Source organism: Zonotrichia leucophrys, chromosome 4 (assembly GCF_028769735.1).
Source record: "Zonotrichia leucophrys gambelii isolate GWCS_2022_RI chromosome 4, RI_Zleu_2.0, whole genome shotgun sequence".
In the NCBI taxonomy this organism is placed as follows: Eukaryota; Metazoa; Chordata; class Aves; order Passeriformes; family Passerellidae; genus Zonotrichia; species Zonotrichia leucophrys.
The window spans coordinates 25,239,682-25,257,743 of record NC_088173.1 but is presented as its reverse complement, the minus strand read 5'-3'; the positions used below and the strand labels follow the sequence as shown (position 1 = coordinate 25,257,743).

General features: G+C 40.0%; 1 protein-coding gene across 8 annotated transcripts in view; it reads left to right on the top strand.

Annotated features, from left to right (window-relative positions):
* FHIP1A (FHF complex subunit HOOK interacting protein 1A) overlaps positions 1-18,062 on the top strand; it is a 78,888-nt gene that overhangs the window by 56,645 nt on the left and 4,181 nt on the right. For 7 of the 8 annotated variants that reach the window (XM_064710859.1, XM_064710858.1, XM_064710861.1 and 4 more), the window contains 7 exons: positions 7,493-7,660; positions 9,442-9,477; positions 9,820-9,899; positions 11,217-11,404; positions 11,889-12,929; positions 16,354-16,532; positions 16,821-16,959. In XM_064710859.1, the coding sequence (XP_064566929.1) occupies positions 7,493-7,660; positions 9,442-9,477; positions 9,820-9,899; positions 11,217-11,404; positions 11,889-12,929; positions 16,354-16,532; positions 16,821-16,959 (1,831 nt within the window). The remainder of the gene's footprint in view (positions 1-7,492; positions 7,661-9,441; positions 9,478-9,819; positions 9,900-11,216; positions 11,405-11,888; positions 12,930-16,353; positions 16,533-16,820; positions 16,960-18,062) is intronic. The other variant, XM_064710865.1, reaches the window with a different exon arrangement.

Sequence of the window (18,062 nt, the reverse complement as noted above, 5' to 3'; positions counted from 1 at the left end):
CAAGAATGGGATTGGACTAGGTATCTCCAGAGGTTCCTTCCAACCCTAGTTATTCTGTGATTAAGTACTGTGATGTCGTTAATGTATTTTGTCATCAGATCCCCATTCAGCAGTGAGCATGCATTTTCATGATCTTTCTTTTGCTGTTGAAGCTCTTCAGCTTCAGCTGGGCTTTGGCTTTCCTCATCCTTTCTCTGCATATTCAGGCACTTTTTCCATAATCCTCTTGGGTCACTTTTCCATGCTTTTGTCTCTTCATGTTTCAGACTTTTTAGGAGCTCTTAATTCATCCAGGCCTCTTACCTCCTTTCCTTGATTTCCTTCACTGCTCCCAACTTAAAATATCTGACTATCAAACATGACTTTTGGTAAAAGTAGCATTAAAATTTCAGTAAGTAAAATTTCATTCAAAATTGTTTAAAGTTTCACTATGTGGTTCAAAACTTTAAGATATGCTTGTGTGTGATCTTGAAATGTTTGTGACATTTATGGAACCATGTAGTAAGCTACGCCTTTTAAAATTTTTTGCATATTGTCTCCCTATAAATACTTACTATGTACACAGTTCACTGTGTGAATGAAACAGTATGCGACTGTTGAGGATGGAGATGTTTCTATGAAAAAGTCCGGGGGTGGGAAGACCAATATATTTTTCCTGGTGTGATTTTTCTGGTTTTATCTTGGGAAGCCAGTATGGAATTGAAAAAAAGTTCTCTAGTTCAGGAAGTTTCAAATTGATCGGGCAAGCTAGCTAGCTTGAAATAACCTGTTTTTCACAGTGAGCTCTGTGCAGGTTATTTTTGTAGCAGATTAACTGTGATGTGCTTAAATAACCCAAACATTCTCAAGCTTATGACTCCCTAACTTCATTTCTCAAAGATAAGTATCCTAAATATAGCATGTTCCTGTAGCCTAATTTATACCTTGTCTGTCCTAGTCTTGTCACTTTGTGTGGGTTATCCCACCTACGTGTGTAACGAGCGATTGACAAGCGTGTTCCTATCTCCAAAGCTGCACATTGCTGAATGGCTAGTCAGAGCCCAGATTTGTATTATGTAGCTGGGCATGTGCATTAGCTGCCTGTGCTGGAGAGCCCTGCCTTGTCCTTTGGTTATCTGGATGTTATTGTACTTTTTACAGAAGTGTTACCTCCCTTACTTCTGACACAGGAGTTGCTTGAGACATCAAAAAAGAGGTTCAATGAAACTGTTAGCGAAGCAGGGGCAAAGGCATGTCTTTCTGCAAGGTCAGAAATTCATTTGAAAACAGAGGAATAAATGGTTTGTCTATAAAGATACAGAGCTAAAGAAAATGTTAATTTGGTGGTTTTTTTCCATTACTTAATTTTTTGCCCAAACCATCTTTTATTCTTTCTGGTCTAAGTGTCCAGGATCTAGAAAAAACTAAGACTATCTCACAGAAATTGTTCTTAAGTTAAGACTGGTTACTTCTGATGGCATGTCAGTTACAACTTGAAATTATACAGCTCTGTGTGTTCTTCCTTATATTTTGATACATAGGGGAAAAAAAACTCGGGAGAAGGTATGGTTCTGTTCAGAGAGTGGTACAGAGCCATACCATTGGATTCTGTGACACTTCACTGGCTATTTCCTGCTGCACTTTCAAAGCTGACATTGAGTTCTATCAATAAAATATAAGGTCTTTTGGGGCCAGATAATTCCAGGGTCTAAGTGATCGAAGAAGACTAATTTTCCCCTCAGTTGAAACCTCATCGAAATCCCAGAGTGAATCCAGAATAACCCTGTTGAAGTCATTTTTACTGGTTCTGTTAGAGGCTGTATTGCCTTGTTTTGGTGTCTATGTAGTTGTTAGTAGACTGTGTTTATTTACCTTATTCTTTTAGGTAGTTACAGCACTTCTGTAGAAAAATAAGTGAAATCTTTTTCAGAAGATCTTGAATATGTATATATTTGCAGTCAAAACCATGTGCTAGATAATTAGGAGCCACACTTCGGTATTTATAAATATTTTGTTTCCTTTGGTGCAATTCAGATTGGTTGTATACATCCTTTCACTGTAAACACATGTGATTTCATTTTAGTTTGGTGTTCAAAGAATTTGGTTGACACAGGCAGCTATTCAGACTATCTTGAATGTTTATGTAATTTGTGGTACTTCAATTTATTGAAGAAAGCACTAAAATTTGACAAATTATATGATAAAAGCAAAATTTTATGTCAGCATTTACTCCTCTACTACATGGCATTTAATTGCTAACTATGATCTAATTATTTTTATACTTGGAAGGCTTGTTTTAATCTGAATATGCTTGGTTTAGTCTGAATAATGGAAAATTGTACCAGCTTTTTGACATAAAACGTTGCTGTTGGCCAAGTGAACAGAACTGCTCTGCAGAGGTGCTGGCACAGTCCTGTCAAATAAGCTCTGTCAAATGGACCTCAAGTCTACTGCACACTAACCCATCTAAAAAAAAGCCTCTGACATGGTGTGCTACTGTGATAATTCAATAATGCTTGATGATTACACAGCTCAGCTAGGGGGAAATGACCTGTAAATTATACTCTACAGATTAGAAGGAGCATCTTTATAAATGTCCTACAAGACTGTCAGTTCCCATTTAGGAATAATACCATCCTTCACCTTACTGAAAAGCGTTTGGACAGCTGCTGTAAAAACATGTAAACCAAGTGTCACTGGAAAACTTTGAATAGCCTTGTGCTTTGCAGAAGCCCATTAATAGCTACAAAACTTAATTTTACCAGCTATGGTGTGGATATATGTAAATATGCCTCTCACTGCCTGCTTCAGCCATGCAGTTCAATTGAATTTTAAACTGGTATGAACGGAAGCATTTTATAAACGTAAGCTAAAAGAAGCTGAAACAGTTTGGGGGTTCTGGTTCCCCCAGAGGGCAAATATCCTCTGTCCCTGACCCTGCTTGTCCCTCTTGTTTGCCAGGACAACTGTTCATACTTGAAACAATTGAGGTTAAAACTCACCTTTATTTCTGAATATTTTTAATCAGAATTGATTTCCTGAACCAATTCATTGTGCAGCATGAACCCTTCTGCCTGTGTAAGTAGGAGGCAAGAAGTTGAAAATTAATAGAAGACACTAGAAGTGGTTGGATTTTTTTTATCAGTGAGGTGAACTTACCCAGTTTGAAGCTGCTTGTGGATGGATCTAGAGGATAAGTTCAAATAAGAACAGTTGTGGTCATTTCATGGGCAATATGAAGCCCTTGTAAGAAGGGATATGTAGTGGAAAGGAGGAATCATGTAGGCATATTCATGTAAGTGGGCACGAAGCTGTAAATTAGAAAATATATGTGTGATTCCCAAGGGAAAATGGCCAGTAGTAAAGAATCCATGTGATTGGACTAACACAGTGAGTGCAATATAGTAAACTGAGCTTGCACAGTAATTTCTAGCTCTTTGCTATTACTTGGCAGAGTGACTTGGAAAAGCTGGATCCCTTATCAGTGTTCTGCCTCACCATCTAATCAGTCATCAGAGGAGGCAAGGAAAGATTTGCTGAAAATTATTACATAATTATAGAAGGGTATTACATGGCTAAAAGTGGCCTTGTCTTTTCAGTTATCTCCAGTCAAGTATCTCTCTGGCCATGAAGACTCTCAGCTAGTCCTTTTTGTTGCAGTTTACATCTCAAAAGAGATCTGTAACAGTTGATTTTGTATAGAAAAACATATGGATGAGGCTTTTAAAATGGTATTTTTAGACAGACACTTTATATTGAAAAAAAATCCAGCAACTTTTAGTTGTTGTGTTTATGGGTAATCAAAATTAAAATGATAGAGTAGTGGTCTGATTAATGCAATGGAAATTAATTTCTTTTGTTGTTGTTGTTATTTTATTTTTAAATCCTGTAGTTTTATTTTAAGAGCAGAGATATCCCTGGTCTCTGCCATTAGCAGAAAGGATCTAATTGCTACTGGTGGGTTTCTTTTTTTGCTGTTGAGGAAGTGGTGGATTTTATTATTGCTGAAATACCTTTGTGAAAAAGGTATTATCAGAACATATCTTGAAATTTAATAAAAATTTAATAAAAATTTAATCAAAAACAAACGTGAAATTCAATTACTTAACAAAGGGTTTTTCTAGAAACCCATGTCTTGATTTTATTAGTCTCCCTTTGTTACAGTATTTTTCTTGACATTTGAATTACCAAAGTTGAAGAATTTTCAAATTAAATACAAGATTTTTCTAAGTTTTGGCTTGCTATTTATCATCTTTTCAAAGGTGTTCATTTCCAAGGGCTAGTAACTAAAAGCTTACTTGGGGGAATGATACTGTAATCAATGTTTACAATAACAGTTTTTGTAGAACTGCCTCAGGATTTGACTGTAGTGGACATACTTGACATGGGTAGCACCTCTTTAGTTCTCTGGGCGGGTTTCTTCTTTTGTTGTTTATCTGAGTACTGATTTGAATTTATTAGAGATGATTTCCCTCTTCCCCCAAATCTGTCTCACGAGACATTTGTTTAAGAAGAGACAGCCGGCAGGTAGACTGAATGAAGCTTAATAGCGTGGCTTTGGTATCGTAGAAAACAGAAATCTTCAATAATAACTGCACAAATTGAACCAGTCTCACTTTCAACACTCCATGTTTTATGTATGATGCTGTCTGTAGAGAAGGTGTGCAGAGTTAAAAGGATTTTTGCCAGGGCTGGGTTTAGCCTCATCTAACTGATTTCTCCAGCGTCCTTCTCTAGTTAATTGCAAAAAGAGTCAGCTCTCCAGAGGCTCAATCAGAGCAGACTAATGTATTCCACAGAGTAAAAGGAAAATTAGCCTCGTGGAGATAAAATTGGCTCTCTTGAATACTTCTCTAGGTGCTTTGAATCTTCAGATGTTACACTCACCATCAGATATGCTAAAAGGGAGAAGCAAACACAGAGTGCGAGATGGCAAAATAAGACACGGTAATTGTAAAAGCACAGACATCTGCTTGCCAGGTTAATCGATGTTTTTCCTAAGCTGCATACCTGGCTTGCATTATAGTGCCCAACAGCAGTATTTTTGTTTGATTTACAAGGAAGCAGAAGGTTGGTCTTCTTGCTGGTTTGTAGGGACAAGTTGCACACAAAGGCAGACTAAGAGAACACTAGGGCTTCTAGAACACGATAGCACAAAAATTACTTGTGCAACTTTAATGTGCCTACTTTGAGTGTTGCACAGTGACCCTGCAAAATAGACCCTAGCTTCATTTTTTGAGGAAATTTGGAGGGGTGTTGTAGATAAGGCTGTGTGTTTTCACTGAAAATTGAAAATGATTCTGACAAATCCATTTAAATCTTGACAAGATTTAGTCATCTTGTCTCTTTCTTGGAAAATGGTTTATCAGATTCACCAACGTTTTTCCCAAGAAGAAATAAAAATTAAATGTGATGTGATACCCTTCAAAAAACCCCCTCATTAAAAAAAAAACTAGGATTTAACAAGATTATAAGTAACACTTTATGAGCTATTAGGGCTTCATTAATCATTGGTTGGTTCTTCCAGCTCTGCTTAGTGGTATCAGTAAGGTGTTGGCTATTAAACGTGATTTCCTTTTTTGTCTACTGCCCAAGATGTTAGGAGCACTGAACATACTCTCAGAATGTAACTTTTCTAAGCTCCTCTCCAGCTGGCTTTCTTCTGCTGCTGCTCTTTGTTTCATTCATGATACTCACTTTGAAAAGCATGTGGGTGTCTCTCACTGATAGAAATTGTAGGATGAGTTGTCCAAAGAATGTGGGTTTTAGAGAAAGGTTATTGCCCTTGTGAATCTGCTGGCTTTTCTTGCTTTCATGTACAGCTGCAGTATTTGATACATATACATTCTGTCAGCAAACGTTGGTGAAACTGACAGCCAAGAAAGTCCTTCCTTTTCCCCAGAAAGGATGAAGAAGTGACATGGAGATATAAGGATGCATTACTTCTGTCTGGCCTTTCCTTGGCAGAGAGTTTAAACTTGTTCATGAACTGTATGGTGTCATAATGATGTCACTTGATGGATTTCTTTGGCTTTGCTTTTTACCACTCACTGCAATAAAAAAAAGCAAAAAAAAAAAAAAAAAGGCAAGAAAAGATAGTTCTTAGGACAAAAGACACTAACTTTCGCCAGAAGGCTATTTCTTTTTACACAGCAACTCCCTAAACCTATTCCAAGAAAAACAAGTTTCTGATTGGAGCTGGGCTGCTTCTATTTCCTGATGAAAAATTTGACTGTTGCTACTTCACTAGTGCTTTGTTTCTAATGCCAGAATGAGCTAGTATCCCACTGTATTAATGATGGTGTAGCTGAATGTTAGAATAAAGCCTCAGACTGAGAGTGATTCAATGACCATAGCCCTAGAGCTTCTCTCTCCATAAGGTCTGCAGGCTGCATATTCCATTCCTATGTTCTGTGTAACCACCCAGAAGCAGCTTGTGATCTTAAATGCTTTAAAGAGAATGTTTGCATCATGACATTACTGTGTACATGGCTAACATGCAGCATAATAGAACAGGGATTTTAATATTTACAGCATGTTACGTAAACGTTGCCCTTCTGAGTATTTTCTAAATCCTCTTAGGTCTTAAGTGACAGCTTTGATTTTTTTTTTAATAAAATCAGTCTTTTCATTTATCCAGCTAAGTTTGGTAAACAAAAGATGTTTAAAACTTCCTTTCATATAGACACATTCTTGTATTTAAGGGTTTATCTTTGTGCACTTAAGCTTATTAGAATCCAGGGTAACTATTTAAAAAATGCTGACTTTGCAAGAGCAATACATGGTGCAGAGGTGGGCTTTGGAATTTTCTGTACTTTGCCAGTGTGCTCTGTGAATAGATAATCTCCAAGGGATTGCAGTAAGCAGAGCAGCGTGGGTTATGATATGCAAATGTCACATGGACCATGAATTCTATTCTGATCTGCTAATAGTCAGTAGTGCAGATTTTGGGTTGGGCTTTATGTGTGAATATATTTGTATATATACTCCTTTAAAATTGAGTAAAATGAGAAATTGTGCTGTGGCAAAATAAAAAGAAGGAAAATCATGACAAAATTCTGGATATCTATGGGAATTTTCTCTTTAGGGCTGCACGACCATGACTGTACTGTGCTTTGATTCTGCTCTGACATTTATTTTTAATTAAGTGGTCGATGCAGGCATTCACAACATCTGAAAATTCTTCTGAGGGACAACAGAAGTGTGATGCAAAGGAGATGACATGGGCAGAAAGTTGTTGGGGATCTCCTAGCATGATTTGGTCCTTTGATTTTCACTGTGTGTGAGATCTGGGGTGTCATGAGGGAGGACGTTTTTCCTGGGGATGCAAGACAGGTAGAAAATGTGTTCAAAATGCTTGCGAGGCCAGTTTAAGCGTGAAGACTCAGTGTTTTTGTGGCAGTGTTATGGATGGAGAGTTTGCTGGATGTGCTGTTGCAGAGGATGGATGGGTGGATATTTTGTGTGTGCAGTGTGTTTGTGTTTGCAGTATTTGCATTGCTTTTGCTTCCAGGTGACTGTGGAGGAAGTGATGACTACGACTGCATACCTGGATCTCTTCTTGCGCAGCGTTTCGGAGCCAGCCCTCCTCAAGATTTTCCTCCGCTTTATCTTGCTGCACCGACACGAGAATGTTCATATCCTGGATACACTTACCAGCAGAATCAACACACCATTCCGGGTAAGACAAGCAGAAAGGAAGTTCAGGAGCTCAGCATGGATGTAGGTTCAATGTTTAGGTGGGAGATGTCATAAATTACAGTTGGGTACTTGTTTAGCTAGGAATTTTCCGCCCTCCACCCAATGGTATGATTTCTGCACCCTCTCAATTTTGTGTGCATGTTTTGACATTTAGCAACCACTATATAACGCTAATAAACCTGTGAGGTGGTTTCATATATGTAGGAAATGGGATAGAGGAAAAGAGAGCTTCTGGAAGTCTGAATCATGTTGGAAGATAAAAGGTAAATTTGGAAGCATTTTTATTCTGACCAGTGCTGGATTAGTGCTATCATAGATAACTCTCCCTGGGATTTATAAATATACTTGTGGTGAGGAGCATTTCTGATTTTTGGAGTTTTGCCAAGCAATGAGCTTTTTCAAATAGTCTGTCTGGGGAAACAATGGAAGCTCTCTAAGGAAGTCTCCAAATGGATCCCACTTGTTAACTGCAATCTCACTGATGTATTTCTCAGGAATCTACAGTCTGTATTTCTGTAGCATATTTACTCAACTATGATGTTGCCTGCTTTATTTGATTAAAAGAACAGACTTTCTTGCTCTAGTGATGAGGTTGCTGCCTCCTTCTCTTTGCCTTCATTCCCTTGTGCAGTAGGGTTTATCTCAGGTTTGTGCTGAGCCCCTTCTCAACCTAGGCACAGTGCAGCACAGTGGCTGGAGGGCTGCCTGCCAGAGAGAGTGGTTACCTTTGCCAGCAGTTGGATCTTCTGGATGAGAAAATGACTGCTTGTTGCACTGGACTACTTGAGTGAGCCTGGGTTGACTGGCAACCTTGGCTGACTCTTAGGTCATGCAGAGCTTCATGGATGAAGCTGAGAATACTGTTTTAGTGCAAGTGAATCCTTAGAATGTGCAGTAATGTTTTAGAGAAGCCAGAACACCAGCATGTGCATTAAAATTGTGTATTAGGGACAGTAGCTTCGTCTGAAAATTGTTTTGAAATGTAGGTGCATGCAAATATCAATATATATGCTGCTGTTAGTGCATCTCTAAGATGGATTAACTCTGAAAACTGAAACAGTTCTGTCAACAAAAATGCAAATGCTGTTGTCTCTGCTGATCATTAATTACTATTCCATAGGCAAACAAGATGGGAATTGTAAATAATTCTGCAGCCCTGAGCAGCTCAGGATCTCAGCCAAAGTGGCTCCGTGATGCTAAAGGAGTTTTCTTCAATATAGCTCAGCCAAGTGCAAACATAGCACAAAAGCTGTGTACATTACTATTGATGAAAATACTAATTAATAATTCACAGAGTTAAACTTACTTAGAGACAGGTGCCTGAAAGGACTTGTAGAAATACTATCCTCTTTTTTTCTTGAGTGTATTTTAAGTCTTATCTTTTTACACAGTACAAAAATAGACATGGATTTAGTTATTCAGAAGATTCCAGATTTGCAAAGACTAATGATTACTATTTCCCTATAAACTTAAATTTCTTAAATACAGGATAATTTGAGGCAGCAGCAGGTGTTTTTGAAGTTTCATGCCATGAAGAAAAGTTATACTGGACTCCTTGTAAATTTCATAGGAGAAAAACAGGAAATCTGCTTTCCTCTTATGTCCCTCCCCCAGTTAAAAGAGTCATTTATGCAAGAATCTGACTTCTTCCAAAGGCTTGTTGTGAAGCTCTTCAACCATTCAGCTTCTTAACGTGCAGAACACTAATTCCTTATACCTAAAGCAACAGAAACCTGAAGTGATTTATAACTTTTTTTTCAGAAAAGACCTTTAATTGGTTCAAGTTCTGTGTCACAGGTAAAAACTAAAACTCTGTATTTGAAGTTGCATGTTCAGTTCATGCTAAGTCAACTTAAGTTAATAAATTTGAATAATGTTTAAGACTGATTTTTTAAATAGCTTATTTGAAGGAAAATTCTGTTTAGGATTGTATTTTGTTAAAATGTTACATATTACGTGTATAGCCCTAGACAACTTGAAAAAAAAATCTCATGGGGAGCTGACTAAATGAAGTGTCATTCTAAGAGTGTCTTATAAATCATGGTGTTCTGGCAGAGCCATTTTGTAATGTAGTATGCAGGGAAGACTGGAAAGATAAAATTTCCAGATCAAAAGCTGACAATGTTTATCATTTTCCAGCTCTGTGTAGTCTCCTTGGCGTTGTTCAGAACGCTCATTGGCTTGCATTGTGAAGATGTGATGTTACAGCTAGTTTTAAGGTAAAGCCCAAACTCTTTTTCCCATTTTTAATGCTAACTCTGGGACATACTGTCTGTCTCTGTGGATGCAGAGCTGGGTGGGAGTTCTCTAAGAGAGCAGAAATCCAAGTAACTACAGAGATAAGAATATTTATGGTTCCGACAAAAGTCTACCAGACCTGACGAAGTTTGATTTACATCCTGAGATCTCCAGAGCAAGAGATTTTTCTTGTGATTTATTTCTGTGAAAGTGAGAGAAGCTAAGAATATATTTATCACCTCCAAAGTCCTTATTCCCTGCTTTTAAATGCATAATTCTTCCCTCCTGCATGTTTTCTCTAGTGTATTATGCATTGTGATACAGACCTGTATACTGTTTGCAGCTCCTACCCTTGTTGTTGTTTTCCACCTCTTTGATTCCTTGCTCGATGAGAATTCTTCATGTTCCTGCACTGTTGTAGGTAGATTAAGTGATGTACTAAATGCAGTGATAATTTTTGGTTTTAATGTGTGATTTTGTACATTGCTTCAAAATATTCATATTTTGGGTATGTTTATTAGATGAGGACTGGTTATTTGTTTGGAAATATTGGTGTAACTGATTTGGGCTTTTAGCATTGCAGATCACATGAATATTCCAGGTACTGTCTGTCCCTCCACACACGGGCATAAAGGTGAAATTCCCTATAGATCTGGCAGTGGTACCTGGAAATACTGCTAGGATCTCTGCGAGCACAAATACATCACCATGCTAGCATTAGAGTGCTGTGGTTGATCCTTTTGTTTATTTAGGGAATCCTTTAGAATTTATTGGCATTTTAAATGGCAGATCATTGGTGCAGTTAACACTGAGGCTCTTATAAAAGTGCCTTTAAAAAGTAAAACCAAAGTTCTCTAAAGAAGTTCAACATGAGACTGTGCTTTCTCTGTTCCTTACCTTCCTCTAGTTTCTTCCCTCTGCCTAAGAGCTCAGCCTTGATCTACTGCTGTAAAATGCTTGGATGACCCTTCCCTCCTTTTTTTTTTCTGTCTGCTTGCCTGGAAACTGCCTCTCTCTGGATTTCCCAGGAAAACAAATAAATTGAGAATTCTGAGACAGAATGCATTCATAGCCAGACCAAACAATTCTGCCAGCCTTTGACACCTGCCTGTTCCACACTTCCTCCATACTTTCTTACAACAGGTTTGCTTTGACCTCCAAAGGATTTCCTGTTCTGATGCAACTGTCTCCTTATTATTGCTGTTTTTGGAGAAGGCAGGAAGGTGGGAAGGGAATTCTGTGTGTTGCTGCTTTCTCTGACATGAAAGGATAAGTGATGCTGGGCACTGCTGTTTCAGGTATCTGATCCCCTGCAACCACATGATGCTGAGCCAGCGGCGGGCTGTGAAAGAGAGAGACTGTTACTCTGTGTCTGCTGCAAAACTGCTGGCCCTGACACCTCTCTGCTGCTCCACTGGAATCACTTTGACACTTGAAAGCCAAGGAAAAGACTATATTCTCTGGACAAAACCAGCACAAACTAAAGGTAATTGGTGCTCAAGGGGAGATGAAATAATTAATTGAGTTTGATTTGGTAGCACCATATGGGAGGAATCGTGAAGGAATAGAAGGGGAAGGAAATGTGGTGGGCAACAATAAACTGGGCAGGTCTGGAGTAGAAAGTTTGTTTAATTCCTTCTATCGAAACCTTGTTTCAACAGCTATCCAGCTTGAATATGCATTCATGACAATAGTGTACTGATGCACAGCAACAACTCTGGCTGTCTCAGTGTGGTTGCTGCATTAAGATTTGAATGCAGGCTGCTCTCATAGAAATCTTGAGTTGCAGCTCTGTCTTTGTGATAGGAAGAAGTCGTGTGTTTATGAGTAAATCTCACTTGTTGTGCTTTGGTCTCCTTCCTTATTGGATTGTTAGGGTTAAAGACTCTCCCTGCAACATCTTAGTGGATGCCTTGCTGGAGAAAATTTGATGCACTGCTCTTGATACGAGTCATCTTCCTTATTTCCAGATCCTGATAGATGCTCTTCTGAATCTGTTTGCATTGTGGAATATGGAAGAGCTGTGGACATCAGCTACTTGCAGTACCTGGGGGAAGCTCAAGAAGCCATCATCCAGTGCATGAAAGATTGTAAGGTTTGGTCTGCCTTGTATGATGGAGTAAATCCTGATCCAGACACCTTTATCCAGACGCTTGCAGAGGAGAACAGTGCGGATGTGGAGCACCCCATGTTTCGGCTCCAGCAAAGGACACCTAGCGTGTGTAGCTCAGCTCGAGCAACTCCATTCAGTGAGAAGATGCAGCTGGAGCTAGAATGGGATGATAGCTATGACACAGGGATTTCTCCTGGTTCTAATGTGAGCTCTCCACAACCGTATGATGATCTGGGAAGCACAGAAATGCAGCCACCTGCAGAGCCACCAAAACACATTCAGGAAATGAAAAAAAACGCCATTATGCTCATCAAAGGCTCTTACATAGAGGAGTCAGACTTTCAGGATGATGTTATGGTTTACAGGTTATGTGCCCAGAAGGATACTCAAGATGATGACAGCTCCAAGGAGAAAGCTTTAAATGTAGCCAGAGAACACAAGGTACAGAGCCAGACCGTAGTCAATGGGTCTCTTGCAAAGACCCAGCTGGAAATGGACTTGGATGAGCACAGTAAGAGAAATTCAAGCTCAGCTAAAGGTGTAATGAGAGAACAAATAAAACAGAAAATGACTGAGATTGATCCACAGCCAGACTTAGAGTTAAAGATTTCTTCTCAGGAGGCAGATTGTAACTTAAGTGTAAAACTGCTGAGCACAGATGGTGAGGATTTCATTGCACAGTATGACAGAATTATTAAGGAACTGGTTCCAAACAGTGCAAGCATGGAGGAGCAGAAGTTGGATGCTCCTGATCCTGTCTCTCCAGCAGAAGAAGACGAGGACTTTGAGAATTTCTCAGCAGATACCCCTTCTGCAGAGAGCATATCATCTCCCTTTGGACCAAAGGAGGATGTCTCTCCCAAGCACTCTCCAAGGAGCCAGAGTGCTCCGTTTACAGGTGGAATGTCCTGTTAATTACATACATAACAAATATAAGAAGGCATCATGATTAAAGGGGGCCAAATGAGATCACACTGTGTGGCACACAATACAAGCATAGAGCAAGGAAGAGTCCTGACACTCAACAGGATAGAGCCTACATAGCTGAAACCACTCCAAGGAGAGTGAGAGATCCAATGTGAAAATACAGCAGAGTCATCAGTGTGGTGAAAGCATATGGTAGTGTTTCAGGGTTTTTCCCTTGGTAATTGTTTAGGACATTGAGCAGGGGTTATGTTGTTTGTATGTTAGAGCTCTGTCACACCTGAGGAAGCTTTTTCAGTTGAAAGGTGTTCAGAGTAGCTATTTTAATATATAGAGCCCAGGTAAATAATTTGTTTTCTGGCAGCTTTCACCTCTGATCTGATGGATGCAACATCACAGAGCCATTTTTCCTCTCTGTGCTATTCCACATTGTAGCAGAAGGTGTCAGCACTGGTGCCGTGTCTGTACGTGCCTGTCTCCCTGCTCTGCCCTGACATGCTGTTCTCCAGTGTCAGGCCTGCCCTCGCTGTTGGCATGCCTTTCTGTCTAGTGCCAGGCAGCAATTTAAGATTGCTCTCTGCTGACTGTCCAAGCTATTCAGGAATGGCATTACTACTGGAGGTCAGAGTGGGCTTTTGATCTGTGTTTGTGCAGCTCCTTGCACTACAGGCTCCTGGTCTTTAATAAGGTCTCCTGGATACCAGAGTAATGCAAATAATGAAAAATAATCATGTACTAGGTTTCCTCACCCAACAAAAAACCTCTATAAGATGGCTTCTCATTCATTTGGAGGGGGAAAATGTGTGTTCATTGAAAAGCAGCCCTTTCATGTCAGCTGTGGCCAGAATCCTTGGCACTGTTTCTCAATTGAAAAATCCAGTCTGTTTTTCAACTAATTTGCTATTTTTGCTGTGGTGGCTATTTCCTTGTACCAGAAGCTAATTGTATCCAGATCTTTGTTTCATATTATCTTCTGTCAAATGTAGCTCAAAAATGTTCTCTCTGCCTCTCATTCTTCGTCTAGTCCCTCTCCATTTGTTCATTTTCAAAAACCCACCCCTCACCCAAACCCATGAAAACCTAAGAACTGAGAAAAATGAAGATAAAAACGAAACACAATAAGCCTAGATGTTTGCTACCCATCTACAGTGTGTTTTAGACTCCTTACCTGGCTTTAATGGAGATCTAAGTGATTGCATGTAAGGAGGTACTTGCAACAACACCTTGGAAAATTTAAAATTGCAGGGCCTTTCAAAGATAGCAGCCTGGTCTAATGGAAGGTATTCCTGCCCAGGGCAGGGAGCTTGGAACTAGAGGGTCTTTGAGGTCCCTTCTGACCCAAATTCTATGATTCTGTGTCTAATTTGGGAGGCTGTGTTATGTTTGTAGATGTTTGATAAAGTTTTTAGGTTGCTTTACTGTTTTGGGATGGCATTAAGGGATGAGGCCTCTCTCGGACAGAAGCTTCCCACAGCCAGTAAGTGTCAGCAATGCAAAGATGATCCCTTCAGGCCTGTGGATCTGTGAAGAAAATGCTCTCTCAGTGTCTTATATCCATGGTAAAAGCATGTCATCTCTATTTTCACTTGCTCAGGAACAGGAATTTGTATTTTGTTTCCTCCTTCTCCATATATCAGTGCTTGACTTCATGGCCATGAAAGGAGTAATTTTTTGACATCTCATCTAAGTTACCCTGTTTCTTATAAGGCTTCTAAACTCTGCTTACATCCTCTGAGTCTCATTTCAGTAAATTCTTGAGAGTGAAAGTCATGCTATCACTTTTTAAAAAAAATTTATGTATTTGGTAACCTCCCTTGCAGCTTCAGCTTTACCTACTCAGTTTTGAAGTGTTACCTAGAGAAGAGAAACAGTGACACATCTCAGCTCCTTCTGCCATCCCTTTTGATACAGTAGAGCTCCCTTCAGGAGCTCTGTGAAAATGTCACCATGAACAGGATAGGTTATGTTGGGACAGAAGAAACTGTATCTCAGCAAAAGTGTTTGGGGCTGTCTGCTCCACTGGATGCTCGGGCTCTGATGGCTGTGGTGGTGGTTGAAAGGCAGCAGCCACATGAAGCCTTGCCAGCACTGGCCCTCCCACCTTTCCTGTGCCACCATTAGCCTTGAGAGATGAGTCTGGAAGGAGTGCTGCGTTTGTGCTCACAGTTGCTGTAAAACATGATGGATTCCAGCCTTTAGTGGAGCTCTGTTAAGTGAAATGGCAGCAGGGGCACTCCTCATTTGATCCTTCCTGTTGCTCTGGGCCAGAGGTGCCTTAGCCTCTGCTGCAGTTTCCAGCAGGGACATTGAACTGGGCTGTGCCTGTGCCCAGCCAGCTCCAATGGCAGCCATGTGCAAGCTGAGGGGAGCTGGAATGCTTTTGGATTATGGCCACCTGCTTGACCCTAGAAATGCCCATGGCATGTATCTTTTGCCAGGTTTGAGGGTGGGATCTTCAAAGATAACAGTGCTGATCATTCTTTTGCATGGTTTTCCTAGCTCTTATGCAACTGCAACAGTGTGGTGGGACTGTGTGTGTGACAAGGGACATTACTTGTGAGTGGGTCTCTTGTACTGGCTGCCTCAGGCATCTGCCCAGCTGTGTGGTCTAACAGGATAGCATTTGAGTGAAGTCATTCTCAGCCTTGCAAAGGTTTCATAAGCTTGAGCACTAAAGGTTTATGCACTTCATGGTAAATGCTTCTGTAGTTCAGTGGCTGTCCTTCAGCATGAATGCACAAACTAAAGCTATTACTTGTTGGTGACATTTATATGATAACGCCTATGTCTACCAGCAATTATGCATATAAATCTATTTTAATGTCTTCCCTGCTTTGTGTGAGTGTTTAGTATACTGAAGATGCCTTTTCTTGTGATGGGAAATATCACAGCTTGCATTTAGCATTTTCATATTTTCTTTAGAACACCAGTGTTTGGATAGAACAAGAAGGCTAGCAATAATTCATTTTGCCCAGTTCTTACATAGAAATAAGGCATAGGAAGAGTAAAAAGAGCAGATTCTATTTGCATTAAAACTAGTAGTACCCTTCCAATTTATTAAAGGGGAATAGAGTGGTAGACTATAATGTCCTAGGCTAAATCTTTATTGGCACATACAAGTGGAATAGTCATGCATGTTAAATAAGCCATTAATGTAAACAGATTGGCTAGGTAGCAAATGTGCTACTAACCACAATAGCTTTCAACACCTCTGTAAAGTCTGCTTTCTCTGTTCAGCTACAGTTTGGGTTTTCTCCCTGCTGTCCTTAATTACTGTGTGGGAGGGCTAATTTGGTTGGTTATGATGGTCAAAATTCCCTTTAAATGCCTTTTTCCTGGATCTTAGGGTTTTTCTTCTGTGAAAACAAAAGCATTGATTCCTTCTTATTTTCTTGCAGGACCATTCATCAGCGTAGTGTTGTCGAAGCTGGAGAACATGCTGGAGAATTCCTTGCACGTAAATTTGCTGCTTATTGGGATTATTACTCAGCTGGCAAGTTATCCACAGCCGCTTCTCCGCTCCTTCCTGCTCAACACCAACATGGTGTTTCAGCCTAGCGTGCGCTCGCTCTATCAGGTATTTACACAGGTGTTAGCCATGCCTACTGGAGCAGTGTCTTTAGTGGCTCCTTAAACCTTACATTAGCTCCTTTCACTTTCACATGTAGCTGTCCTACCTGTCTGAAAGCTTCTTATTTCATTTCCATGTTTTAATTGCATTTATGCAAAGAACTGGAAACTCTGTATGACCATAGCTTTTGTCAGAACTCTAGTTTAATGCAGGTAGAGAAAGCCTGGAATATTCAGTCTGTGGCTGCACTGGGAGCAAAGGAGAAAGAAGTAATTGTTACTGTTGTTTTGGCAGGTGCTGGCATCTGTGAAAAATAAGATTGAACATTTTGCTTCCATTGAAAAAGACTTCCCAGGTCTTCTCCTGGAGGCCCAACAGTACCTGCTTTTTCGTGTGGACATGTCTGATGCTGCGGAAGAATTGCTCACCAAAGGTAAATGATAAGCACGCTCAGAGGAGGGCTGGTGGAATGACTTACCAATTACCCCTGTCCTTTTCTCCAGATGATTAAAAGGTGTGGTGTGTTGTGAATGTCATTAGCCAGCTGTATTCTTCTGACTTCAAAGTGATGATGCTCAGCAGACCACAGTGTATGGGTCTATTTGGATATTCTTTGCTGTTTACAAGTTTTTATTTGAGATATAAAATGTCTGTTTAAAGAAGTAACAAAATCAGTTCTTGGCTTGCTGTCAGTAAACAAACTCACTTTCAAAGCATGAGGTGAGGTGGCATATGTGCATGATTTAATTTTATTTTTAGCCTGACCTTCAGCTAGGTCATTGGTTCTTTTTTGATAAATGTTAGCAAGGACAGAAGTCCAGGATGAACTGGTTTCTGCAACAATTGAATAAGGCTTGGTGTCAGGGTTTGGGCTACCACTGAAGGAGATAAGACACTGAAAGTTTTCTGGCTGGTATCTTTATTGTATGGCAAGCAAAGCAAAACAAACAGAAAAGAACCAAAAGGTGTGTGTCTCTGAGCAGTGGGGAGTTACACAGGTATCACCCCACCAAGGCAGCTCTGCAGGGGACTCTGTAACATCTGCTGCCTCTCAGCACAGCACATACTGCACCTGTCTTTACAGTTACCTCTACTTATTTTTACCACTGTGGGGCAAGCTAGTAAAAATAAACAAAATGAAGTCTTAGCTGCCAAATAAGAACCTTCCAGACACAGGCAGGCAATGGATAGAGCTGAAGCCCTGCCCTGAGGACATGCTTGTTCTCAGCTTGCTGCTGAGTGGGCAGTGCTGGATGCAGGCTTCTCTTAAAAGCCAGCTTGCCACGTGATGGGAATATGTCAAATTTGGTGAGTCATGAAGAGCTGACTCTGTAAGGGTTCAAGAGAGGCTGCATTTACAGGTGTGTGCTTACTCATCTTTGGGGGTCATTAATAATCACCCACTCTGCCCACACTTCTGTGAAGATGTTGATGCTTTTCTTGGATTTCCAGAGGTGTGGAAATCAGGAGTCTTTATGGGCATTTTAATTGTGTTTTCATTTTTCAAGACTCTGAAGAATAATCTACCTAGTTTGT